Source organism: Hypanus sabinus, unplaced genomic scaffold, assembly GCF_030144855.1.
Source record: "Hypanus sabinus isolate sHypSab1 unplaced genomic scaffold, sHypSab1.hap1 scaffold_443, whole genome shotgun sequence".
Classification (NCBI taxonomy): Eukaryota; Metazoa; Chordata; class Chondrichthyes; order Myliobatiformes; family Dasyatidae; genus Hypanus; species Hypanus sabinus.
Genome location: NW_026781317.1, coordinates 369286 through 397000, shown reverse-complemented (window position 1 = coordinate 397000; position 27715 = coordinate 369286). Strand labels below are relative to the sequence as shown.

At 42.3% G+C, this 27715-nt stretch overlaps 1 protein-coding gene across 4 annotated transcripts; it reads left to right on the top strand.

Annotated features, from left to right (window-relative positions):
• The first annotated feature begins 1616 nt into the window (after positions 1-1616).
• LOC132388960 (gastrula zinc finger protein XlCGF26.1-like) lies at positions 1617-27715 on the top strand. 4 transcript variants are annotated; one of them, XR_009510375.1, is made up of 3 exons: positions 1617-1751; positions 3468-3614; positions 27424-27715. XR_009510375.1 is itself a non-coding variant. In XM_059961384.1 (3 exons), the coding sequence occupies exon 3, from the start codon at positions 22713-22715 to the stop codon at positions 24411-24413; it is 1701 nt and encodes a 566-aa protein (XP_059817367.1). In that variant the 5' UTR covers positions 1617-1751; positions 3468-3614; positions 22313-22712; the 3' UTR covers positions 24414-27327. The 4 variants fall into 4 exon arrangements, 3 of the variants coding, with proteins under 3 accessions (XP_059817367.1, XP_059817369.1, XP_059817368.1); XM_059961384.1 differs by lacking the exon at positions 27424-27715 and adding an exon at positions 22313-27327; XM_059961386.1 differs by lacking the exon at positions 27424-27715 and adding an exon at positions 21865-27327.

Sequence of the window (27715 nt, the reverse complement as noted above, 5' to 3'; positions counted from 1 at the left end):
AGGAGCTGGTTGTGGATTACAGGAGGAATGGAGACAGGGACCAAATTCAACATTTCCATGTCTGTTATTGAGACAAAATGCACATTTTAATATTTGTCATGACACAATGTATTTTATACATCGCTAATGACTTAAAACATATTTACAGATTGTTACTGACAGAGAATCGTATAACTTATGTTCCGTGTGTTATCTGAATGTATTTGCCTGTGATGCTGCCATAAGTCAATGTTTCTCTGTACCTGTACCTTCCCGTATTGGTGCACTTGTCAATAAATTCAACAGGACCTGAGAAATCTCAGTGAGATTTGATTAGTGATGATCATCTTGGCAGCTCGGTAGGTCGAATGTATGCGACAGTACCCTGTTAAATGCAAAACCCTGAACAGTGTCGATGATCAGAGGGATCTCAGACTCCAGGGAGGCGGGACTATGACGTCAGTCACAGGCTGACAGCGCTGACTGTGGACTGAACCATAAGAGAGAGAGAGAGAGCGATCTGCAGACAGGCAGTCGGCCAAGAGAGAGAGGGAGAGAGGGAGAGAGAGAGACTGGAAAAGCTGATCGCTTCAGTTAGTCGCAGCTGAGGATTGGAACTCTCCTCTGCCCACAAGAGTGGGTTGATCATCGGTACACGGAACCACAACGAACGTCTGTGGCTGTCACTTCGTATAATCCATAGGAGTGGATTGTGGAATATCTTGTGTTAACCCTTGCCTGGGCATGTTGTGTGGCAACCCCTGGAAAACGGTATTGCTGTGACAGGTCACTTTCGCTGATAACTCGTATGTGGACGGATTCAACGGATAAGAACTTCGACGGCGATTATTTTGAAGTAATGGCCTTTTCTCTACGTTTCACCCTGGATCACAAATATCTCTGTCCCATCATTCCGTGTATTACTGAACATTCCTACTTTACCATCTCAGGAATCTAAGCTTTGTCCCCTCAGGCTCGATAGTCTGGGAATTATATTTACACATATATACACTTAACACTGTCAACTTTCCTTTATTTCATTAAGTTACTATACACTAATAAAGAGAATGGTTTTAACATCAAAACCAGACTCCGCTGTGAACTCTATTGCTGCTGGTTCGTTTCTAAAACGTTGCAGCTCGTAACACAGTTTTATAAAACTAGTTAGACCACATCTGGAGTGTTTCATACAGTTCTGGTCTCCCCCATTCTCGGAAGGATGTCGGGGCTTTGGACTGGGCGCAGAAGAGGTTTACCAGGACACTGCCTGGATTAGAGGGCATGAGCTATAACGAGAGGCTGGACAAACGTGTTGTTTTCTCCAGAGCGGCCCAGGCTGGGGTGAGACTGGATTGACGTTTATAAGATTACGAGAGGAATAGATAGAGTGGACAGACGATATATTTTCCTGGGGGTTGAAATGTCTAATACATTTAAGGTGAGATGAGATGTGAGCGGCAAGTTCGCTTCTTTCCACAGACTAATGTGTAGTTGGAGTCTCTGCCTGGCGGGGGGGGGGGGTCAGCAATCCCGACACGTGATCCCGTTTGCCCCTCCCATTTAACCGCAGATGGGCAGCATCTGCGCGTCTGTTTCCGAGGCCCCGCCTCCCGATGATGTAACAATCTCTTCGCTCATGTTCACAGTCTCCGGCTGGACGGTGTTATCCTCTCCGCTCAGAGTTGAAGTAGGTCGGCTGTGTGATCGGGAAAGACTTTCGTCTCTTCCGTCGGGATCACTGTCTGCGGGCCGAAGATATCACTTTCCCATCGGTGAGTATTGAGACCGATCCCGAGCGGGGAGATCCGATGTTGGCCGTGAGCCCCGAACTGAGGGCCAGGAATTCATTTGTTTCCCAACTATCTGGGCTCGTCAGAAATGTGTCAACTCCACTAAATCTGCATTGAACGATCCAAACCAGGAGCCCAGGCTGTCTGTTTCTGCAGAATTTAAATGGAAGTCCCGCCGACAGGTCACGTGAGACTGTGTGCCGCAGATTCGCCCCGCCCTCCGCTTTGTGATGCAAGGTCACGTGGTGTGATTTTGCCCACCGAGTCCCATTAACTTCCCCAACTCGCCCCGCTTCCAGAGGCTCCTCGCATTTGTCCTGGAGCTTTCTGGCTGTTGTGTCTTCTCCCGGACTGGGGTGGGTGAGAAAGGAGAACGTCCCAGGTTGTGGGGATCTTTGATTTCACTGCCTGCTTTACCGAGGACTGATCTGGATCCAAAGGACTGTGCAGATCCTCGCAGTTACCATGCAAAGCGTGAAGTGTCCGGATGGGAAATTCTCTATAGTGTGTTGATAAAAATTTGGTGAGGATCAAAGTATATATAACAAAGTGCTTGTTGTTTCTTCTATCTTTGTCATTTTTGTATAATTAATTCAGTAGCTGCGGTGTGTTCTGACGTCTCTGGACCGGCTTTTCCGTGTTTACAACAGTAGAAATAGACCCGTGAGTCTGGTGTTCAAACTGTGTGAGGGGATCCCTCACTGTCACCAGTTTGTCACTCGGTGGAAATCAGGCAGAATCTCAAGTTGCACTAAAAACTAAATGTTTGAAGTCATTCTGACGAAACGTCATTAACCTGAATTGTAAAGTTTGTTTCCCTCCCCGCAGCTGTTCCTTACCTGCTGAGTGTTTCTGGTAATTCCACTTTCTTTTTATTACATTTAACCTGGAAATGGAAATGACTCGATCTGTGAGAGTAGAACAGTAAAGAAAGCACAAATTTTCCCTATCAATTATCCTGGTACCAGTTTGTCTGTTATTGCTGGAAATGTGTTCAGTACAGTTGTTGCTAATGAGGTTCACATGAATAATCTCAGGAATGATCGGCTTTATGTATGAGGAGCATTTGATGGTTCTGGACCTGTGCTGGATGGAGTTCAGAGGGACGGTGGGGTTTGTGGAGGCGAGCTTTGGTTAAGTAAATCTACCGAATGCTGAACAGCCTGGATACAGTGGACATGGAGAGGATGTTTCCATTAGACGGAGAGTCTGTGATCTGACAGCACAGTCTCAGAATAAAGATGCTTCTCGTTAAAATTCTGTTGCAAATTTTTTTTTTGCCATTAGGTGTCCGAAGTGTGGAATTTGTTTCCACAGAGGTTGGTTGAGGCTGCGATTTGGGTATATTTATGACAGAGATTAATATATTCATGATTGCTAAGTGGCTTCAGGGTTACAGGAGGAAGGCAGGAATATGGTGTTGGAATAAAAATCAGCCATGGTTAAATGGTGGGACAGACCAGATGGATCAAATCACCTAATTCTGTACCTTATGTCTTACCATGACTGAATGATGGCTCCTTTTTATCCCATATTCTTTTGTATCATGTGAGGGACAATAAAAGATTCTTCACTGAGATCATTATATCTGCCTTCAACGCTTAAATTTCAGTGAGTTTTGTTCTTAGTAACATTAAGCAGAAATGTTTGGTTCTGCTTTTTATTAATGTGCTTCATTATCTTTCATGTTAACGTTAGACCTGCAGTGAGAGATTTATTGGAAGAAAACCCACGACTGAAGACGAGGGAACAGCAACATGTGAACCAGCCCGAGGATTGAGAGCACCGACTGGAGAGGACCCATCTGACTTGGAGATTCCAGTGATTCAGTCAGGAGAAAGTTGTGTGAGTCTCATTCATTCAAAAACACTGGTCCTTTAGACATTACATACCTGTACAAGAGAAGGTAGGAAACAGCTGGAGTGAGACTGAAGAACCAATTATGCCTCTGTCAGACCCAGTTGCAATCATTGCAGGTCTGGTACTGTTCTTCCAGCAGCCCAGCCGTTTGAAACCAATCCCATTCTGTGGAAGTCAAATCCGGAGAGAGTCACTCAGAGACTGTATTAGTACAAACTCTTTATTCTAAGTACCCGGGGCTTACTCAGTTAGCCACTCCAACAGGAATTCCCACCCAATCCACTAACTGACTAACAATTCCCCTTCACCACAGATATATCCATCCAGATACTCCGCACACAAGACAGGCTGGAACCAAAGTTATTTACTACATGACAGGCTGGAGCCCCTAAAGACAAATTACAAAATAGTCATAATGGCTTACACACGCAGAACAGACTGACGCTGTCCTATCTCTGCGCATGAACACACAAGGAGATAAGCATCCTGAAACCCTAGCTAGCTACCCTGAAGAAGAAATATGGCTCAGCATGGCTTAGTACATCTATTGATCATCAGCAGTTTCTTTCAGAAAAACAGGCTGCTATTTTTTAATGAAGTGTTAAACCATACTTCGTCATTCCCTCCTTTTTGATCATTACATGAGCAACAAAACAGTAATTTTTTTACAGAGAAAGCAACCAAGTACAGCTTTGACTTCTCAGTGAGAAAAACTGCATTCAACAGTAACTATAACAATGATATGTACAACTATTAGGACGTAATGCAATATCATGCCCCACATATTACAAACAGGCCTTTGAAGATCACCATTTCGACCCTTCCGTGAACCCGTGTAAATCCTGCCCTACTTTCTTGATGCTGTCAATCTCCTAGGCAGTGTGCTCGGAGAGAGATGTAGTGTTATTAGACACATCAGGGATAAAGGTGCAGCATTCTGTGTCAATAATAGCACAGGTTCCCCCTTTCTCAGCTGGGATAAAATCTAAAGCCGTACGATTCTGTAGGACTGTTTGCCGGATTGCAATCATTTCAGTGGGTATTTCTGTTACTTGGGCCTGTGTTTCTGTTAGGGCCCCTGCAGTATTGTGGCCAGCTCCTCAAGTGCTGTAGCCAAATTGACTGTCTCTTGTGAATTCCCGGCCACTCCATAGGAGAGAAAAACTATCATCAAAGATCGCTCAGTTTCAGTTATTCCTCTCCGCTGCTGGGCACCTGCAAGTACAGCCACGATGCATGTTTCCCAGTGTAGGAAATTCTGTTTGGTGGGGGCCTGAGATACACCTGTCAAAACACTGTGTCTGTCAGGGCCCCTAGTTCTACCCATTTGGCATAAGTGTGACAGAGACAGAAAAATCTTAACTGGATGCTGGGGTGAGCCCTCTCAAAGACATAAACACTAACACCACTATTACGCACCGGTAATGGTTTAAATGAACCAGCAGCTGTAGACAACACCTGGAGTCTAGTTTTGATGTTAAAAGCGCTGTCTTTATTAGTATCTACTTGTATAACAACTTAAGCAAAATAATCTAAAGTTAAAAGTGATATGAGTACACATATGTGTAAATATAACTCCCAAACCACTGAGCTCAGGGAATACCAAGCTTAAAGTCTTGAGATGGTGAAGCATAAAAGTTCAGTTAAGCCATGGAGTAAATGACGAGAGGGATATTTTTAATCCAAGGTGAATGTCGAGAGAAGGCAACTACATTGAATTCCTCAAATTCCACGGTGGTAAAACAGGATAACAGTCACTGTAGGTCTTGTCCATCGTTGCTCTAAATCCACATACAAAATATCACCAAAATTAGCTTATCACAGGGATAAGTCTTCAAAGGGTATGACCACCCAAGCAAGGGTTAACGCACAGCTAGATTCCTCAAGGTACTCCCAATCCAGATCCAACACACAAAGTATTACCGACAGTGATTATCCCTTCTCACAAGTGTTTACCACAGAACACACCCAAATCCTGCTAAGGGTTAACAAAAGTGGTAGCCGCGAGATACTCCAACAAATCCCCATTTGGATTATACGAATTATCACCAGCAGTGATTGATCACAGGGGTATCCTCTTCAAGTGAATTACCACACCCAGGCAAGGGCTAGCACGAGTGGTCCTCACAGGATACTCCCAAACCAACAGATCCACTCCAAAGGATCAAACAAAGTGACAATCCCACATTCGGTATACAATGGATGAATAATCCTTGCTTCAATGAAACAAACTGGGAAGTGTAAACACGCTGCGTGGTCAAATAGTTCCAGCGTGCGTTCGTGTTCTCTCTCTCCCCCCTCTCTCTCTCCCCCCTCTCTCTCTCCCCCCTCTCTCTCTCCCCCCTCTCTCTCTCCCCCCTCTCTCTCTCCCCCCTCTCTCTCTCCCCCCTCTCTCTCTCCCCCCCAGAAAGCTGCCGGCTGACGTCACTCAGGCACTATCTCTTAAAATGACAATCCACGGCAAGAAACCTAGAGGTTCATCACTCTCCACTATCAACCAATACAATTTCCTTTAGTCTGAGAGAGTCCTTCTACTTAGTTCCTTCAGTAACATCTTTGCAGTCTCTTCAATGTATTGCCCCTCCAGTTTCACGGTCATCGGAGTGGTCAGTAACACTTCATATGGTCCTCTCCACCGAGGTCCAACTTTCCCTCAGTCCCAGTTCCTGATCAGGATAAATTCCCAGGTTCTATGGTGGGATAGTCACTCCTCTCTGCTGGGTAGTTCTCTTCCTTGTAAGCCTGTCATACCTGTGAATGTAACGCTTGGAAAATTTTGGTTAGTTGGCATATTTATTTCCCCATCTCTTCCAATATCTAATTTTGCTGGTAGGCTTTCTGGGAGCAATGGTGCACAAAGTCTTGGTCCCCAGGATATCCTCATGGGCCATCCATGAATGTTTTGAACAGGTGACAACCCCGCTTTCCCCTATGGGGTAACCCTCGTGGAATCGGGCTAACGGTAGGCCCTTCAACCAAGTGAGTCCAGCCTCCGCCGTTAGTTTGGCCGATTTACTCTTCAGAGTGTCTTTGGCTCTTTCCACTCTGCCAGCGGCCCGTGGGTGGTGTACACAGTGGAATTGTTGCTTGATAGCTAGTTCGTTACATACCCCTTCGTTTACTTTCACCACAGAGTGTGGGCCATTGGTAATTCAATAAAATCAATTTGTAGACAGAAAAACGTCCACCTGTCAAGGGACTCGTACCCGCTGTGCAGGGTGCAGGCTACCAACCATTCCCTCCTTTCCCAGGGGTGGTAAATCATGTATATAATCAGCCAATATTGGTAAAAACTGTGTAGGAACACAAACCTGTCCCGCTGGGGTAATCCAAAAAGCTAGGTCTTGGTCTTTCTGGCATCCCATCTGTGACCACAGTTTGCGCTCTTCCTCAGAGGCGTCCCCCTGAAAATTATTTACCTCCCACATGTCTGGCAAACCCATTCTGCTTTAGTCATGGAGGGTTGCTTGACGGGGAACCCGAGGAAGCTACAACTACTGAGGATAGTGCCGCACTTTTCACTGTTTGATCTGCTGGAGCATTGTGTTTAGTGACACAGTCGGACAAGCGAGTGTGGGCTGCACATTTCATAATAGCCAAAACTCGAGGTAGCTGTACAGCGGTGTGTAAGTTGTTTACAAAGGTGGCATTACTAATGGGGTGGCCAGAGGAAGTCAGGAATCTCAATGTTCCCAGAGAGCCCCGTAGTCATGTACAATCCCAAATGCATAACGGGAATCTGTGTAAACGTTCCCAGCAACAGAGCACGAGTCAGAGCAAACAGCTCAGCCTTCTGGGCGGAGTCAGATGCTTCAAAAGAAGCTTGCTGAACAATTTCACTGTCTGTCACTATCGCATAGCAAGAATATCGTTTCCCTGCTGGATCTACAAAAGAGTTTCCATCCTCATAAAATTGCTTCGGGCAAGAGGGGGTATTGTGGAATGGATGGGAGAGTCTGTCCTTCTTTCACTGTGATCCGGACGGGCTAGAGGGGGTATTGCAGAATGGATGGGAGAGTCTGTCCTTCTTTCACAGTGATCTGGACAGGGGGACAGTTGGTGCGACCGACTTCATGGCCTGAATTTGCTCAGAGATGTGGTACAGCATCTTGGGATCGGTCAATATTAAAAGAATGTCTTACCAGATGTCCCGTTTTCACCTCAGACTCCTTCCAGTATCGGAGTTGGACCACAGCCAGGTCTTGCCAGTCTCCCTCGGTGCTGGAGGCTTGTTTCAGCAAGGTGTAGGCAATGAACTCTGGGCTCTTTGGCTTGAACCCAGGGCAAACACTAACAGCGGTATGGGGAACCACCAGTTCTGTCTGTCGCCAAAGGAAATCCGGAAATTCGGCCAGTAATGCACTGCCCACTTCTCCTTTAACCTCTCCAATCACCATGACTGGGAACTTCTGTCCCTCGAGGGGTGCATAACATTGGCTTTCCTCAGCTGAGCACCCCGTAGGGTCATAGCACAGAGTCACGTAGGGGTCGACCACTGGCAGAAGGGGTTCAAATGCAGTGGAGTCCAGATTAGGTGCCCACAACAAGGGGGGTCGGAAATTGGGGAAGCTGTCAGTTGTTCACCTGTCACAGGGTGACACCATTGCCTGTGCAGGGAACCTCGACTTCCAACAGACAGAGCAAGTCTCACCCTGCTGGATTACACCCCCGACTGCGGGGTGCTGACTGTAAATGAAACCTCACAATGGTTCCCGTGGAATTCCACCTCCAGTGGCTGGTTATGTGAATACGTACATTCCATGCCTTCAAACCCAGACAGAGTGAATGTTGCGTCTGAGAACTGCAATCCCTTTTCCGATACTATTTCCCGATTGAGAGTGGTTGTAGGTGCCCCCATATGAATCATATACGGAACTGGAATAGCAGCAACTGTCAATATTACATTGGGCTCTTCCTGAGGTGTGGTACTCACGGTAGGAAGCATCCTTGCTTGTCAATTTCTAAATGGTTTGTTGTCCCCACCTGTCCCGTGGAAGGTGGTTGTTCCCATTTCTGTTCCGCAGATATAGCCTGCTCACATCCTTCTTCCCACTGAACATATTCACCTTTAATATTCTTTTCATATCTTTTTATTATTATTATTATTCAAAAATAGCACAAGAGCATTGAAGTAACAACACTTACAATGCCTCATAAAAGAGGAAATTATCTTAAGGATTGAAAATTTTGTAAATTAAAAGAAAGAAAAGTGAGGGGGAAAAAAAGAAACCCATTGGAGGTACAACCCCGGAGCCGTGCGTCATACAAAAAGCTTCTAAAAATAAACATCAAACCGCCAAAAAGAAAGAAAAGATATATCAAAAAAATTTACATTTAGATCGTGGAGGAAATCTATCAGTTAACTGAAATGATAATAATGAACAGATGAGCCCCATCTGTTCTCAAAATCAAATAAAAGTACAAAGGTTCGACTTCTAATTTTCTCCAAGACACAGCATCACCTGAGAGAGCCATTGTGACAAAGTAGGAGCTGATATATCCTTCCATTTCAACAAGGTGGCCCTCCTAGCTGTCAATGTAACAAACACCATGGATATTTTGAGGAATTATTCCAAAAAGCATAGTCAATTTATTAGGTTGTAAGTTGATTCTGAGTGCTTTAGAAATTGTCGAAAAGACTGACTTCCAAAACTGATTTAATATTGAACTTCACCAGAACACATGTGTCAGTGTGGCTATCTCATTTTTACATCTATCCCAATACTTGTCAACATTGGGAAATATTTTCGGAAGTCTCTCCTTCGTCAAATGGTAATAATGTACAATTTTAAATTGAATCAGTGAATGACTAGCACAGATCGAAGAAGAGTTAACCAGCTTCAGAATCCATGTCCAATTCTGCCATATAAAAGAGAAATTGAGTTCCTTCTCCCAGTCCCGTTTAATCTGAAGTAAAGGACGCTTATCCCTTTGTAATAATAAATTATAAATTCTTCCAACAGAACCGTTCAACGAGGGGTTCATATTCATAATAGTATCTAACAAATCAGCCTCCAATATGTAAGGAAAATTATTTAAATATTTTTGTAAAATATGTCGAACTTGAAGATATTGTAAAAAATGTGAATATAAGAGAGAATACTTATCGACAAATTGTTCAAAAGACCTCAATCTGCCTTCTTTAAATAAATCCAAAAACAAATTAATACCTTTATTTTTCCAAAGTAAAAAAAAAATTGCAACACTCCAAGAAGGTTTAAAAAAGTAATTATGATAAATTATACTACAAAGTTTAACCTTTTTAAGATTAAAAAAATTGCGGAACTGGATCCAAATTTGTAAAGAGTGCTTAACCACAGGATATAGGTTTAAATTAGCAACGTTAGCTAATTGTATAGGTAACTCCGAATAACGAAGTTAAATAAAACTGTTTCACAGCTCTCGGTTCCTGGTCTACCCATATTGGCTGTTCATTCCTATCAACCCAATGTAATCAGAAGGACATACACCGCGTTAACAGCCCAATAATACATTCATAGATTAGGCAAAGTGAGACCACCATCCTTTTTCAACTTTTGCAAATGACATTTACCAATTCTTGGTCTTTTATTATCCCAAATAAAAGATAGAATAATAGAACCAATCCGATCAAAAAAACTTCTTAGTAAACAAAAACAGGAATATTCTGAAATAAATATAAAAATTTTGTTGGGCGGAAGCAGACATTTTGCGTGCTTCTTCTGGAATAATCCCAAAAATTGCTGTAAGTGGATTAGGTTGAACATCCACATCTATAACTTTAGATAATATTCCAAACACATCCCTCCAAAAATTGTTTAAACTTGCACCTGACCAAAACATAAGAGTAGCTACTTCTTCAGTACATCTGTCACAAATAGGGCTTATATTAGAAAAAATATGAGCCAATTTATCTTTGGACATATGGGCCCTGTGTACTATCTTAAACTGAATTTAGATATGGCATGTGGAGATAGGTGAATTATTGACTAAATAATAAATTTTACTCCACTGATTATCTGAAAGTGAATGTTGAAGTTGTACTTCCCAGGTGCGTTGAACCCTATCATTAGGCGACATGCGAGCATTCATTAACTGTTTATAAAGGATTACTATTAATTGTTTTTGACAAGGTTTAAACTGAAAAATAGCATAAGCCAAATTTAAAGAGCAGGCCAAGGGGTAAATTGGTTAAAAAATCACGTAAAAAATTCCCAACCTGTAAATATCTGAAAAATGTGTATTAGAGATATCATATTTGTCCATTAACTGTGAAAAAGACATTAAACAGTCTTGTAAAAACAAATCTAAAAAAATCAACTAAAGGAGGAAAATTGGCTTTATAAAGTTCCTGATATTTTTTAGTAATTATAACCCCTAAATATCTAAAAGAATCCATAACTTTAAAAGGAATATTATCATATATAGAGACAGATTCATTTAAAGGAAGTAATTCACTTCTACTAAAATTTATTTTGTATCCTGAAAGGTCTCCGATTTAGTCATATAATTTTAGCAAAGCAGGAATAGATTATTCAGGCTTGGATATCTATACCAATAGATCATCAGTGTAAAGAGAGATCTTGTGCATGGTCTCATTCACAAAAATCCCATGAATATTTTCGGCTTCACAAAGAGCAATAGCAAGGGGCTCGAATCTTAATTTACATAACAAAGGACTTAATGGACAAGCTTGGCTTGTCCCCCGTGATAGCTGAAAAAAGGAGACCTACAGTTATTAGTGATAACAACAGCAATAGGAGCTTTATATATCATTTTTATCCAATTATTAAAATTAATACCAAAACCATTTTTTTCTAAAGTATTAAATAAATATTTCCATTCAATTTAATCAAATACTTTTTCAGCATCCAAAGATATAAGGCATTGTGGAGTTTTAGAAGAAGGTGAATGTATAATGTTATATAATCTCCGAATATTTGAGAAAGAATAATGACCCTTTATAAAGCCTGTTTGATCTTTAAAAATGATTTTACCCAAAATACTCTCCAACAGATTGGCCATTATCTTTAAGTGAATATTAGTATCAACATTCAATAATGAAATAGGTCTGTATGAGGCACAATCAGAAGGATCTTTATTCTTTTTGAGAATTAAAGAAATAGAAGCTTCATAAAAAGTAGAGGGTAAATCACTTTTCACAAAAGATTCTTTAAACATCTCCAACATATACGGAGAAAGCAATTTTCCAAATTTTTTATAAAATTCTACAGGATAACCGGCAAGTCCCAGGGCCTTACCAGATTGCCTTGAGAAAATAGCTTCATGAATTCTGGATTCAGTAATTTAGGCATCCAGAGTTTTTTGATCCTCAACAGAAATTTTAGGGAAAGCAATCATTTGTAAAAAAACACAACATTCATTTCAGAAGAGTCCACTGGACATTGAGATTTATAAAGTTCATTATAAAAGTCTTGAAAAATCTTATAAATTTCTTCATAATCCCGAGCCAGGGTACCATCTTTTCTACGAATTTTCAAAATTTGCCTCTTGGCTCCAGCTGATTTTAATTGAGATGCAAGTAGTTTATTATTTTTATCTCCAAACATATAAAATTGGGTCTTTAACTTAAATAGATCAACTTCAATTGAATGCGTTAATAATAGGTTATATTATGATTGAAGTTCCACCCTTTTTTTAAATGTCAATATTAGGGTAAGTCACATAGATATTATCTAAATCTTTAATTTGTTTTGAAATTTTATCTAATTTTGCTTCAGTCTGTTTTTTAAGTTTAGTTGAATAAGAAATAATCTGACCACCTAAAAATGCTTTGAATGTATCCAATATAATTAATTTAGACATACCACTTATATCATTAAAAAGTAAAAAATTCTTTAATCTGGCTTTTGATAAAACGGATAAAGTCAGAGCTTTGCAATAAAGTCTGAGACATGTGCCATGGTGGACGGCCAAAAATGTCATCATCAAATTCAAAGGACAAACTCAAAGGCGCATGCTCAGGTATAGCAATAGCGTCATATTCACAGTTTTTAACATTAGGCAAAAGACAGGGATCAACTATAATATAATCAATCCTTGAATATATTTTATAAACATGGAAAGAAAAACAATATTCTCTGTTATCAGGGTGTAAATGCCTCCATAATTCGATCAACACAAAATTGGTCAAAAAAGAGTTAATAACTGATGCAAAATGATTTGGAAGTCATTGATTAGTTGAGCTCTTATCAGTCATAGGATTTAAGCAACAGTTAAAATCCCCACCCACTAACAACATATACTCATTTAAATCTGGCAGTAAAGCAGATATTTTTTTTTTTAAAAAGCAGGATCATCTAAATTAGGACCATACAAATTAACCAAAACAACCATTCTATTACAAGTCACTCCTTTAACAATTAAAAATCTACCATTAGAATCTGACCTAATGAGGACCATTATCCTCTTGAGTAAATATATTAGATTTAATAAAGATAGACACACCCTTACTTTTGCTCTGAGAAGTAGCATGGAGCTGTTTTCCATTCCACCAGCGAAAAAATCTATTTTGATCTCCTGCCTTGTTATGCGTCTCCTGAGCAAAAATTATATCAGTTTGGAACCGATTAATAATTTTAAATCTTTTTTGTTTAATAGGATAATTCCAACCACGTATATTCCAAATGATTACATGAATCCATTTAACTGCCATACTATAATTTTATTCTAATTTACTTTATACATGTGCAGAACACATACCAATACGGGATTATCAAAGATGGCAGTGATGAAGAATAAAGCCAGATAGAAAACACGCATGCTCTGGAACCACCCAATGGGGAAAAAAAAAACTCCTAACTTTAAACCCACCCACCCTCCCAAAAGCCTGAAAAAAAGGCAAGTGAACTAAGATAGATGCAAAGACATGGGCCACTCTGTTGTTCTCATCTCTGCCTCCCCCCAGCCAGTACATAAAATAAATAAAATGACCTTGCAAGAAAGACAGTAAAGTCTCAACAAAGGAGAGTGTTTACATTCTATCATGTGTTAAACAGTAAAAGAACCAAAATAACATAATCTCTTATAGAGAATAGCCAGCCCCATCTTAAGTTTAGCTTTAAATCCCTAAGAAAACTTTAAATTCAGTTATAGGGCGCTATAATAAAACAGATGAAAAAAAGTTAATAGTATACTTAACTGATCTAAATTGATGGAAATATTAATTAGTAAAATCATAGTAACTTAACCCTCCCAGATAAATATATAAAAAGAAACCCTGTTGGTAGAAAAAAAACTACCAGTTAGTAATTTAAGAAATAACAAAAAAAATCAAACCAAATATTAGATAAAAGGAACAAATCCTATTGTCCTCTTTTCTCAGTCAAATATGTAATTAACCATTTAAACAGTCAAACTTGATCCGTAAATGTTCTTTCCAAACAAAAATCCAATAGGATGTAATGATGAGCAGGTTTTCTTTTCTTCTTTTATTAATCTGTCAATGAAATATCCAAATAGCCTTCATATATCTTCTTTTTGTAGTGTGAGTAATATACAGATAAACAAACAGCTTTTCAGATAGTTCATTCAGTAGTAACGTCAGTGGTGGTGACTGGTATAGCCTGGACAAAATCCAGCTCGACTTTTGGGTCAAAGAAAGTACATGGGGAAGAATTAGGAGGAAAAACTTTCATTCTTGTCGGGTAACTCAAAGAGGGGAATCGTTTCTTATCATATGCTTGTTTCATTACCAAAGCAAATCTTGCTCTTTGTTCCATTACTTCTTTTGGATAATCTTCGTAAAAACGGAGCTCAGACTCACTGAATCTGAAAACTCTGTTTTCTTCCCTGTCGCATTATTTGATCTTTTATTTTAAAGTGATGAAAACAAGCCAAAACAGATCTTGATCTGGTTGAGTCTTTAAATTTCGAAGTGGACAGCCTGTGTGCTCTTTCAATAGCAAGTAGCTGTGATGAAATAGTCAGAAATAGATCATGAAAGAGCTTACCAAAGTAAACAATTATGTCTCCATTTTCAGCTCCTTACTGCAATCCAATGATTCGTATGTTGTTTCTGCGAGACCTAGTTTGCAAATCAATAATCTTATTAACGATTTTTTTCCAAACAGGTTATAGTTTCAGACAGTTTTTGCTTAGTTAACTTCAATTCCTCTTCATGATTAGTAACTTGAGTTTCCATATCTTTAAGTTTTCCCAGAAATAAGTTCATTTCATTATATTCTTTTCCAGTTGATCTTTAATTGCCTTATTCTGATCTTGAATTGATTTCAGTGTCCGAACAATATCTTCAGCCCATGATGGCATTTCATCAGATCTTTCCTTCGATGTCTTTCCTTTTTCATTACCTTTGTCAGTAGGTTCATGCAGATTCTTCCCACTTCTCGTAGACATAGACATGTCACTCCCCTTCAAGAATCAGCAATTAAAAATTTGAAATTCAAAATTTAAGCTGTGAGCGGGAGAGAAAACTAAGAGCAGCACAGAATTAGTGCTACTCCATCGACAGACAGAGACAGTCTCCATTCACCTGTAATATTAGTTCTCTTCGGGGTTGATAGGCATTTGAAAGCCCTGGTCCAATGATATGTCAAAGCTCATTGCATTCAATTTTGGTCATTGTCAGGCCAATCCATATTATTTGTTAATGCTGTTGGCTAACTTAGTTGGTAAGCATTGGAGCAGTAAGACATTAAATTGGGGGGGGGGGGGCAGATTCCCATCATTAAAGGCTTGGTCTCCTAAGAAAGTGCTTTAGCAGGCCACAAAACTCATACAGTGTCGATATGCCAGACATGGGTTCGGGATTCCATGTTTCCCTATCAGTTGTAACTTTAGACTGACATTCCTGCCTTTCTCTCCTATGTAGACCGGCCTTGGTTTGCTTACGTTGTTTTTCCTGCTGTTGTTTTCGGCGCCCATCCATCCATTCATGCTCTGTTTGTAACGTCTCCCAAACTTTGGTGTTCCTTCTGCAGTACTTACCTCTATCCTAGTGGTCGCCAAGCTGTTGATTGTGATCGACTAGTCTGCTTTTGAGATTTCCTCAGTAGATCCTGGGAAAAGGGAAGAAAGGAAGAAACTGTTGAGAGATTGTTCCCGGGTTGTGGGGTTTTAGTTCCATTTTTTCTACATGCGTGTAACTCCCCCGCACTACACAGTATACTTCAGTGGTCCCCAACCACTGGGTCGCGAGGAAACAACATGAGTCAGCTGCACCTTTCCTCATTCCCTGTCAGCCCACTGTTGAACTTGAGTGCACGCGAGGTCATCAGTCGCCGAACCGCAGTGACACTCTCATGCCAGAGATCACCAGTTGGCCTCGGGCGGCCGGTGGGAAGTGCCGTCACTACTGGCCTGGAGTGCTGCCTCTAAACCTGTTTAGCACACTGAATGTTCGTGGGGAATCTGGTGCTAAAATATTCGCCGTCGACCTAATTCGGGCTCAGCGTTTCATAGGTATCAGAGCAGCTACCATGCTGTGATCTGATGAAACAAACTTTTGTCGGCTGATAGGTCCTACAAGGGGGGGCGGGCGCGTGCCCTGTTACACTCCTTGCTCAGTCGGTCACTCTCTCCAGACTGTCTACCACGGCCCCAGCACAGGGACCTCCGGCCCTGACATTGTCCTCTCAACCAACCCACGACCAACCAAACCAAGCCAAGGCATCTGGTGGAGGGCGGGCAGGAGGCTGTCCAATGAGGCAATGAAGCCCTCAAATCTGCTTCGGTACCCCGAGTCCAAGCACCCTGCACTTAAATGCAAATGTGTTGAGTTTTTTCAGCGGAGAAAACGTGAGCAGCACGGGACAGAAGCTAAGTGCCGAGAGGCGCGAAAACGATATTACGGAATAGACTGATCATAAGGAACCTGCTTCGAGTATCGCTGTATCCCTATCGTGGTTCACACCCCCACCCACCCCATCCCCCGTCAGCCGGTCCGCAAGAATATTGTCAATATTAAACTGGTCTGCGGTGCAAAAAAAGGGCGGGTGCCCCAGTGTTTATACATTATTTCTACTTCCGGGTTGTGGGGTTTTATTTCCGGTCTTTTCTGCCCTCCTGTGCATGCGTGTAACTAATTGATCTGGGTCGATCTTGCATTTTAGTAAGGCCAAGGTAGGGGATTTTGGGCTTAAAATGGTTGGTGACCACGACTCTATCCCTTTATCACATGCATTATTCCTCCAACTTGCTGATAATATACTGTTCCACTTTAAAGGTATGTCACATATGGAATTTATTCCAGTTAGCCAAGGATTTCCTTCTACGCCACTGTGTGGTGTTGGGAAATCATGTACAAGGCAAGTTACAGCAGTAGTTTGCCATTGCCTTCTGCTGGGTGAGTTGTTTTGTTCACCAGCTCTAACCCAGCACAGATGAAACAGTGTAAGGGAGTCGGCTGGATTCGAACTCGGGACCTCTTGCCTCTAAGTCCAACGCTGAAGCCACTATGCCACCAGTGGCATAGCCAGCAAAGTTCTGCTTTACAACTGCCTTTTCCTTCCATTCCCTTTTCAACAATTTCCACTTCTTTCCTCAATTCATTATCCAAATCAAATTTACTGCTTGTTCTCATGAGATAATAACCCAGGCTCCTGCACCCTCCCCCATCCGTGGCCACATTTTGTTCCCCAATTTCTTATTCAGCACTGCACTCAACATTCACAAATATTTTTCCTTGTCTGAAGAACTCTCACACAAATTGTGTCGGGCTGCTGCTGGCCCACTCGTATCAATCGTCTGCAATTGACCAGTGGTCTCTAAGTAATTTATTGGGCACAAAGCCTCCTGCTCAATAAACAATGAGATAAATGTACCCGGCTGGCACCTCCTGCTTAATGGATGAATTTACCTGGCATGTCTACCTCCTGGCCACTTAGTAAAATTTTGCCTACCTTATACAAATCTCCCAACAAATTCTTTCCTGATCCTGTCAAGTTATGTGATCAGCCTTGAGTGAGGCACCGTACGTCCAAAGGAACTAACGGTGAGTGACAAATACCCATTGAGCTCCCTTTCGGTCTCCGCAGTCCCCGGAGTGGTCCAGATGCTTACTCAGCCCGTCTGCTTGGCACTACCTATATTGGGATGCTGTTCATGATGCCAAATGTTAAAGTTGAATCTGAATAAAACTCAGGAGACCAGCTTCTTATCGACGCCATGGTTTATTGTGCATTCAAATGCCTGCAGGAGTTTTGAGACCCAGTTGTCAAAGGGGAGCACTGCCACCTTCTGACAAGTCGAATGACTTGGGTTACAGCCATATATTTATAAATAGTACATCCCATACATTAATATTGCAAGATGTTATTTGAACTGGCACACACACTAAGTGTGTTGATGCAAAACTTAATTACTTAGATAACAGAGTTTGGTTTTAATTATAGATGGGTGGACTGTCCAGTCCTTATCAGTTATTCCCTTTGCAAGGCCCTGACTTAATTACAAACAGATGTTCATTCCTGTCCCTATCAGTGAGTCCTCCTCCAAGGATACTCACAACAAGGATACAATGTATAATCTTATCAGCTCTCAATGTGTCTCTCTGCAAGCCACAGAGAACGGGTAATGAGTCTGTCTTAGCTAAACGCTGAAGACGGAGTTCACCAGTTCAAAATTCCTATTAATTCCAAATTATTCTTTTACCCAGAGGTTACACAGGTTCAAAATGAATTTTTTATATACCCTTAATTCGTCAGGAGGGTTCAGGGGAAATCTTTATGCCCAATATAGAAACTGGTGTTACCTGTGTGTATTGTGGCAATGCAAGAGGTGCTGGAGAATTTGTAAGTGGGAAGAAGTGGAGTAATATTTGCAAATCTGACTTTTTAAAGCATAATTTAGCAAGCAAACCACATATGGGCAATATGCAAAAGCTTTGGTGAGAAAATCCTTCATTACCCGTTACAGGCCTACTACATAGGTTGTGTGAGAGTGCAGATGAACTCTATCAAACCCAGGGGAGATCAAAGTACTTATCAACAGTGATTTGCTAGCTGTGAAAACAATTACCTCTCTGTATAAAATTTACTGTGCACATGTCACCGAGTTAAAAATAGTGCACAGTACAGGATTTGAGTGCACAGTGGTCATTACAAATTAGAGGGGACATTGGTGGGAAGGTGGTGAGACCTCCAGTGTCCCTGATGTCCTCACCTACAAGATGTGCACCCTGTACGTTAAGGAGATGGAACCTGACATGGATAAATTCCGGATCATCTGGGAGTTGGAGAGGGTGATAGATATGACATGAAGAGAGGTGAGTTACACCCAAGGAGCAGGACACAGGAAACTGGGAGAGAGTCAGGAAGGGGAATGAGGTTAAATAGCCATTGCGGAGAACTCTTGTGCCCATCAAACACAACAAAAGGTCGACCACTTTAGAAACTGGTGGTGAAGGGGATTACCTGACAGTCAAAGGGGTGATAGGGGATTCATTAGTTAGGGGAACAGAACAAGAGGGGACTGATATCCAAGTGGTAAGGCATGCTAGTGCTAGTGAGGGTGAAGCGGGTGATGTGGTTAAAATAAGCTGTAAGGGGAATGGGAGCCAGAATGACCAAACAGATAATGGAGAGGGTGAATTGAATTGAATTGACTTTATTAGATACATACTTCATAAACATGAGGAGTAGAAATCTTTATGTTATGTCTCCATCTAAATGTGCAATGTGCAATTTATGGTAATTTATGATAGATCGTTTGTACACAGGACAGTCAATATAACATCGAAATGCAATTGTATCAGCATGAATTAATCAGTCTGATGTCCCGGAGCCTGTTGCTCCTTTTGCTGTGGTACCATTTCCTGGATGGTGGCAGCAGGAACAGATTGTGGTTTTGGTGAATTTGGTCCCTGATTTCCTTTGGGCCCTTTTTATACACCTGTCTGTGTAAATGTACTGAATAGTGGAAAGTTCACCACTACGGATGTGCTGGGCTGTCCGCAACACTCTCTGAGGTTTCCTGCAATTAAGGAAAGTACAGTTCCCATATCAGGCAGAGATGCAGCCAGTCAGGGTGCTCTCAATTGTTTCCCTGTAGAAAGTCCTCAGAATTTTGGTCCCCATCTCCAACTTCTTCAACTATCTGTGGTGACAGAGGTACTGCTGTGCTCTTTTCACAACACAGCCGGTATGCACAGACAATGTAAGGTGCTTTGTGATGTTTATGCCGAGGAACTTAAAGCTGTTCACCTTCTTAACCCCAGATCCATTGATGTCAACAGGGGTTATCCTGTCTCCATTCTTCCTGTCGTCCACAATCAGCTCCTTTGTTTTTGTGACAATGATGGAGGGTTTGTTTCCTTGACACCAGTCAGATGTTCAGATCATAGATAGATTCAGCAGTTAGATGGTTGAGCCTGGTGCAATGAATGTGCTGAGCTGTGTATATCACAATGCAAGAAGCATCGTAGGAAAGCCAGATGAGCTCAGGTAGGGAATTATGATATTGTAACCAATATTGGGACTTGGTTGCAGCCAACAGTCTCAGGGATTTAGAGGAACAAATTTGTAGAGAGATTGCAGACCATGCCAATAAACAAAAAGGTTGATTCAGTAAGTGATTTTAACTTTCCACATATTGACTGGGACTCCTAAACTGTAAAGGACTAGATGAGGTAGAGTTTGTCATATGTGCCCTTAATCAATACGTAGAATTCCTGATGTAGAAGTGTGCAATAAGCTGTTAGGAAATGATCAGGGCTGGTGACAGAAATTAGTGATCATAATGCCATGAGATTCAAAGTAAATATGGAAAAAGAGAGGTCTGGACCACGGGATGAGATTCTAAAATGGAGAAAGGTCAATTTTGATGGTATCAGAAAGGATCAGACAAGTGTGGTTTGGGACAGGTTGTTTCCTGGCAAAGGAGTACCTGTAAGTGGGAGGTCTTCAGATGTGAATTTTTGAGGATGCAGAGTTTGTATGTGCCTGCCAAAATGAAAGTTGAAAGGTAACTGGTCCAGGGAACCTTGGTTTTGAAGAGAAATTGAAGCCTCGTATATATTATTCCACTAAATGCCTCAGACTGTTGGGTGCTACCGAGACCCATTAATGACTACAAGTCATAATTCCACGCACTGAGCTCATCTGAATTTTTTTGTTGTCTTTTGGTTTCTCAAAGCTTCCGAATATTTGTTCTTTTGTTTGCCCTCTCTTTGACATTTATGTTGGCTCTGGCTTCTCATTTTAGCCACAGTTCTGTCCTCCTGTCTTTCTGATGCTTCCACTTCTGTGGAATCACTCAGGTCCCAAATTGCTCCAGAAACTCCAGCCACTGCTGCTCAATTGTCACTCCTACCCTTTCCCTTCCAAACAAGTTTGGCCAGCTTCTCTGCCATATAAACATGGAGAAGTTCAGTAAAGAAACAGGCTATTTGTCCCATCTAGTCAATGCCAAAAAAGCATTTAAACTTGCAGTGCGATCTGGACCAGCTGGCAAAATGGTTTGAGAAATGGAAAAAGGAATTTAATGCAGACAAGTGTGAGTTGTTGCACTTTGGTCTGACCTACCGAGGGAGGTCTTTCACAGTGACTGGTCGAGCACGGAGGAGTGTTGTAGAAGAAAGGGACCTGTTGTAGAAGAAAGTCCTTAATTCACTGAAAGTGGTATCACAGTTAGATAGAGATGGAAGGGAAGATTTTAGCCCAATGGCCTTCATGAACAAAAGTACTGACAACAATAGATGAATGTTATGTTGACTTGTAGAAAACATTGGTGAGGCCTAATTTGGAGTACTGAGTACAGTTTTGGTCACCAACCTACAGGAAAGATGTAAGGACTTTGAAAGAGTTCAGAGAAAATTCACAAGGATGTTGCCAGGTCTGGAGTACTTGGGTTATAAGGAAAGATTGAACAGGTCAGGACTTTATTCCTTGGACTGTAGGAGATTGAGGGGAGATTTGATTGTGATAGAGGGGCATAGATAGTGTAAATGCAAGCTGGCTTTTACCACTGAGATGGGGTGGGAGTACAACCAGAGGCCATGGGTTAAGGGTGAAAGGTGAAATGTTAAGGGGAATATGAGGGGAAACTTCTTCACACAGACAGTCATCGGGGTGTGGAATGAGCAGCCAGCTCAAGTGGTGCATGCGAGCTCAATTTCAACATTTCAGAGGTTCATGTAGGTACCTGGATGGTAGGGGTATGGGAGTGGGCAGTTTAAATAGTTTAGCACAGACTAGATGGCCCAAAGGGCCTGTTTCTGTGTTGTAATTTTCTACAAGAATGTGAAATATTACAAAAATTCACTCTGTCTTTTTAACAGTTGTGCGGACCAACCACTCACCTCAACAGGAATTTTTAATATGGCATTAAAACTGTGGCACTTTACGTTAATAATACATAAAAGAAAATCCTAGATGCACATCAAGAAAGACTAATTGCATGAGACTGGTTTTGTTACTGTGGGGCCAGGCACCCATGCAGCTCAGCAGGAACAGGGAATAATACCAATGGAGAGAGTCTAACTCCACCAAGGTACAAATTGGAGATGACAGAAATGCCCCATTCTTATAGAAACAGGAAGAGCATCAAAGAATTGATGGTCATTCCAGATACCAGCACTCTGCCCAGTCAGGAGATGATTTCTCTGTCCAACTTGGGTAGAACCTCACTGAAACAGTGCGATACCAGGTCAAACCTTGGTAACTGAAGTAATCTCATCTGAAATGTTGTCCTACACCCATTGATGGATTTTGTAAATCTTTTTACAGGTTAAAAACAAGAAGGAATTTGTCTCCAGGAAGTTCAAACACGGCACACCAGTTTTGTTGTCTCTGTCTAGATATTTAAGGAGCAAGGGATTCAATCGACCATCCTTCCTGCTCAACTGTGGGGAGGGATTTATTCGGTCATTTGACCAACTGGCAACCCGTCATTTTACACAGGAGAAAGGCTGTTCACCCGTTCAGACAGTGGGAATGGATTCAGTCGGTTATCACAATTGAAGGTACATCAGTAATTTCACACTGGGCAAGGCCATTCACCTGTTCTGTGTGTGAGAAGGCGTTCAGTCGGTCTTCCCACCTGTGGACACACCAGTCAGTTCACACTGGGCAGAGGCTGGTCATCTGCTGAACATCTGGGAAAGGATTCACTCTGTCATCTGACCTAATGGCTCACCAGCGTGTTCACATTGGGGAGAAGCCATTCACCTGCCCAGTCTGTGGGAAGGGATTCACTCAGCCATCCACCCTACAGAGTCACCAGCGAGTTCACACTGGAGAGAGGCCTTTCACCTGCGCAGAATGTGGGAAGGGATTCACTAAGTCATCCACCTTACTGGTACATCAGCGAGTTCACACTGGGGAGAAGCCATTCAGCTGCTCAGTCTGTGGGAAGAGATTCACTCAGTCATCCCACCTACAGAGTCATCAGCGAGTTTACACCGGGGAGGGGCCGTTCACCTGCTCAGAATGTGGGAAGAGATTCACTTATTCATCCACCCTACAGAGTCATCAGCGAGTTCACACTGGGGAGAAGCCGTTCACCTGCTCAGAATGTGGGAAGAGATTCACTTATTCATCCACCCTACAGAGTCATCAGCGAGTTCACACTGGGGAAAAGCCGTTCACCTGCTCAGTCTGTGGGAAGGGATTCACTCAGTCAACCCACTTACAGAGACACCAGCGAGTTCACACTGGGGAGAAGCCGTTTACCTGCTCAGAATGTGGGAAAAGATTCACTGATTCATCCGCACTACAGAAGCATCAGCGATTTCACACTGGGGAGAAACCGTTCACCTGCTCAGAATGTGGGAAGAGATTCACTGATTCATCCACCCTACGGAAGCATCAGCGAGTTCACACTGGGGAGAAGCCGTTTACCTGCTTAGAATGTGGGAAGAGATTCACTCAGTTATTCAATCTACAGAGACATCATCGAGTTCACACTGGGGAGAAGCCTTTCACATGCTCAGTCTGTGGGAAGAGATTCACTGATCTATCCACCCTACTGAGGCATCAGCGAGTTCACACTGGAGAGAGGCCGTTCACCTGCTCAGAGTGTGGGAAGGGATTCACTCGGTCATCCCACCTACTGGCACACCAGCAAGTTCACATTGGGGAGAAGCCGTTCACCTGCTCAGTCTGTGGGAAGGGATTTACTCAGTCATCCAATCTACAGAGACATCATCGAGTTCATACTGGGGAGAAGCCGTTCATCTGCACAGTCTGTGGGAAGCGATTCACTGATCCATCCACCCTACTGAGTCATCAGCGAGTTCACACTGGGGAGAAGCCGTTCATCTGCTCAGAATGTGGGAAGAGATTCACTGATTCATCCACCCTACGGAATCATCAGCGAGTTCACACTGGGGAGAAGCCATTCACCTGCTCAGTCTGTGGGAAGGGATTCACTCAGTCATCCCACCTACAGAGACACCAGCGAGTTCACACTGGGGAGAAGCCGTTCACCTGCTCAGAATGTGGGAAGAGATTCACTGATTCATCCGCCCTACTTTGTCATCAGCGAGTTCACACTGGGGAGAAGCCGTTCACCTGCTCAGAATGTGGGAAGAGATTCACTGATACATCCACCCTACGGAAGCATCAGCGAATTCACACTGGGGAGAAGCCGTTTAACTGTTCAGAATGTGGGAAGAGATTCACTCAGTTATCCAATCTACAGAGACATCATCGAGTTCACACTGGGGAGAAGCCGTTCACGTGCTCAGTCTGTGGGAAGAGATTCACTGATCTATCCACCCTACTGAGTTATCAGCGAGTTCACACTGGAGAGAGGCCGTTCACCTGCTCAGAGTGTGGGAAGGGATTCACTCAGTCATCCCAACTACTGGAACACGTCAATTCATAGTGGGGAGTGGCCGTTGTTATGAATCCCTAGGTTTCGTTTGCTGTGGACTGTCATTTTAAGAGAGAGAAATTAAGAAGTCTGACTTGCAGCTTGTTTACATCGCTCGCAGCTTGTTTCGTTTTAACCGAGGACACAGACACTCAGAGTCAGACGGAGACGGATGAAAAATGAAAGGATTGAAACCAGGGAAATAGTGGCCAAAGGTCACTGTTTAGAACATTCCTATGCCCACAAGGGTGGGTTAATTATCCATTCGCCGTACATCGAATGTGTGGTTGTCACCTCATTTAACCCATAGGAGTGGATCTGATTTGGGATATCCTGTTTAGACCACTTATGTGTTAACCCTTGCCTGTGTGTGATGTGGTCATTCATTTGAAGATGATACCCCTCATGACAAGTCACATTCGGTGATAATTCGTATGTAGATTTGTAAAGATGATGGATAAAATCTACAGCAACTGTTCTCTCATTTTAACACTGTGGAACCTGCAGAACAGACAGACAGACAGACGTACTTTATTGATCCTGAGGAAAATTGGGTTTCGTTACAGCCGCACCATCCAAGGTAGTGTAGAAATATAGCAATATGAAACCATCAATAATTAAATAATAATAAGTTAATCTTTGCAAGTGGAAATAAGTCCAGGACCAGCATATTGGCTCAGGGTGTCTGACACTCCGAGGGAAGATTTGAAAAGTTTGATGGCCACAGGCAGGAATGCCTTCCTGTGATGCTCAGTGTTACATCTCGGTGGAATGAGTCTCTGGCTGAATGTATTCCTGTGCCTAACCAGTACTTTATGGAGCGGATGGGAGTCATTGTCTAAGATGGCATGCAACTTGGACAGCATTCTCTTTTCTGACATCACTGTCAGAGTGTCCAGTTCCACCCCCACAACATCACTGCCCTTACGAATGAGTTTGTTGATTCTGTTGGTGTCTGCTACCCTCAACCTTCTTTCCCAGCACACAACAGCAAACATGATAGCACTGGTCACCACAGCCTCGTAGAACATACTCACCATCGTCCGGCAGATGTCAAAGGACCTCAGTCTCCTCAGGAAATAGAGATGGCTCTGACCCTTCTTGTTAACAGCCTGAGTGTTCTCTGAACAGTCCAGTTTATTGTCAATTCGTATCCGCAGATATTTTTAATCCTCCACCATGTCCACACTGATGCCTTGGATGGAAACAGGGGTCACCGGTGCCTTAGCCCTCCTCAGGTCCACCACCAGCTCCTTAGTCTTTTTCACATTAAGCTGCAGATGATTCTGCTCATACCATGTGTCAAAGATTTCCACCATAGCTCTGTACTCAGCCTCATCTCCCTTGCTGTTCGACATAACTGCCTTCCCTGGACATTTACCCTAAATTACAAATATCTCTCCCATCACCTATTTTGTGGATAAACTGAACTTTCATACTTTACAATCTCAGGACTCCAAGCCTTGTTTCCCCTGAGCTCAATAGTTTGGGAGTTAAATTTACACACATATATACACATAACACTGTTAATTTTCGTTTAACTTGCTTAAGTTACTATATTATAAGTGGATACTAATAAGCATTGTGGTTTTCACATCAAAAACAGACTCCAGTAGTAGTCTGTTGCTGCTGGTTCGTTTCTGAAGCGTTACGGTTCTCCTGCATCTGGGTTATGATCAAATTTGAGGATTGATTAATTATCAATTTCATTGGGGAAAACTCTTTTGATTTATTTCTGTTTGGGAAATTTGCAGCAATGGATGTTGATCGATGTCAGGAAGCGCCAACCTCTGAGGCATTAGAGGACGCCAGAAGGGTTGAGTTGTTGAGTATTGCTGAAAGGTTAAAACTTGTTAAGGTGAAATTGACAATGAGGAGGGCACAGATGCAGAAGGTGATAGCTGAACATTATGTATCTGAGGGTGTGTTTAAAGTGGAGGAGTTGGAGGTGTTTCCTGGAAGTGAACCTCGTGAGCTTGAGCTCCAGTACAAGTGAGAAAAATTAAAGATGGAGGCTGCAGAAAGGCAGAGGCAGTTTGAGGCTAGAGAGGCAGAAAAACAGACAGAAAATTGTCTCATAAAGTGTGATAAAGGGAAAGGCTTAGCATGCCTATACTGCTTTGCCAGTTGATGAAGCAGCTGATTTTTTTTATACTGCACCAATCATCGCCACTGGGCTATAAACGTGCAGGAGCAGTGTGTGGTTCAGTGCTTTGCTCAAAAACACTCACACTGCCTCGGCTGAGGCTCGAAAACATGACCTTCAGATCACTAGTTCGACACCCTAACCAGCTGGCCACGCACCACACATTATGACCTAGTGAAGCAGGCTGTGCTCAAAGCTTATGAGTTGGTCCCAGAAGCATAAAGGCAAAAGTTTAGAAATTTGAAGAAACCTGTGAACCAGACTTATATGAAATTTGCTTATGAGTAATTTGTGTGTATTGCCCGCTGGTGCACGTATAAAAATGTAAATGATGATTTTAACAGCTTGAACGAGTTGGTTTTAACTGAAGAATTCAATAAGAGTGTCCCTGATGACATAAAGACATATTTAGATGGAAATGATGCTGCCACTATGCAGGAGTCTGCTAGATTAGCAGATCAGTTTGCTTCAACTCATAAGCGTATGGTTACCCTGAATAAGAGTTTCGAAAAGAGTAGCAGGGATGACCAGGGTAAACCAGAAATTAATGCTGGGATTTGTCACACTTGTCAAGTTTTGGCTAAACCTCATCAGGTCACCCCAGTGGCCCCACTGTGGTCTATACCTGCATTCTGTGAACCCTTTTCTAAAGTTATAGAGAATTATGTTGGCCCATTGCCAAAGACTAAAGCTGGCCATCAGTATCTGCTAACTATTATGTGTACTGCGTCCAGATTCCCAGAGACAATACTGCTCAGAAATATTAAAGATAAAACTGTGTCGAAGGCTCTTACTGAGTTTTTTTTCACTTTATTTGATTTGCCTCAAGAAATCCAGTCTGATCAAGGAAGTAATTTTACATCTGGGTTATTCCAGCAGGTAGTTTATGAACTGGGAGCAAAACAAATTACATCGTCTACATACCATCCGGAATCACAAGTGGCTTTAGAAAGATTTCACTCTACCCACAAAACAATGATTAAGACATACTGTGTTGAAAATGGAAACGACTAGGATGAAGGAATACATTTGCTTTTGTTCGCAGTAAGAGAGTCGGTTCGGGAATCATTGGGCTTTACTCCATTTGAACTCGTATTTGGACGCAGAGTGAGGTGACCTTTGACCTTGTAAAAGGAGCGGTGGATTGATGGGGATGTACATGTTAACT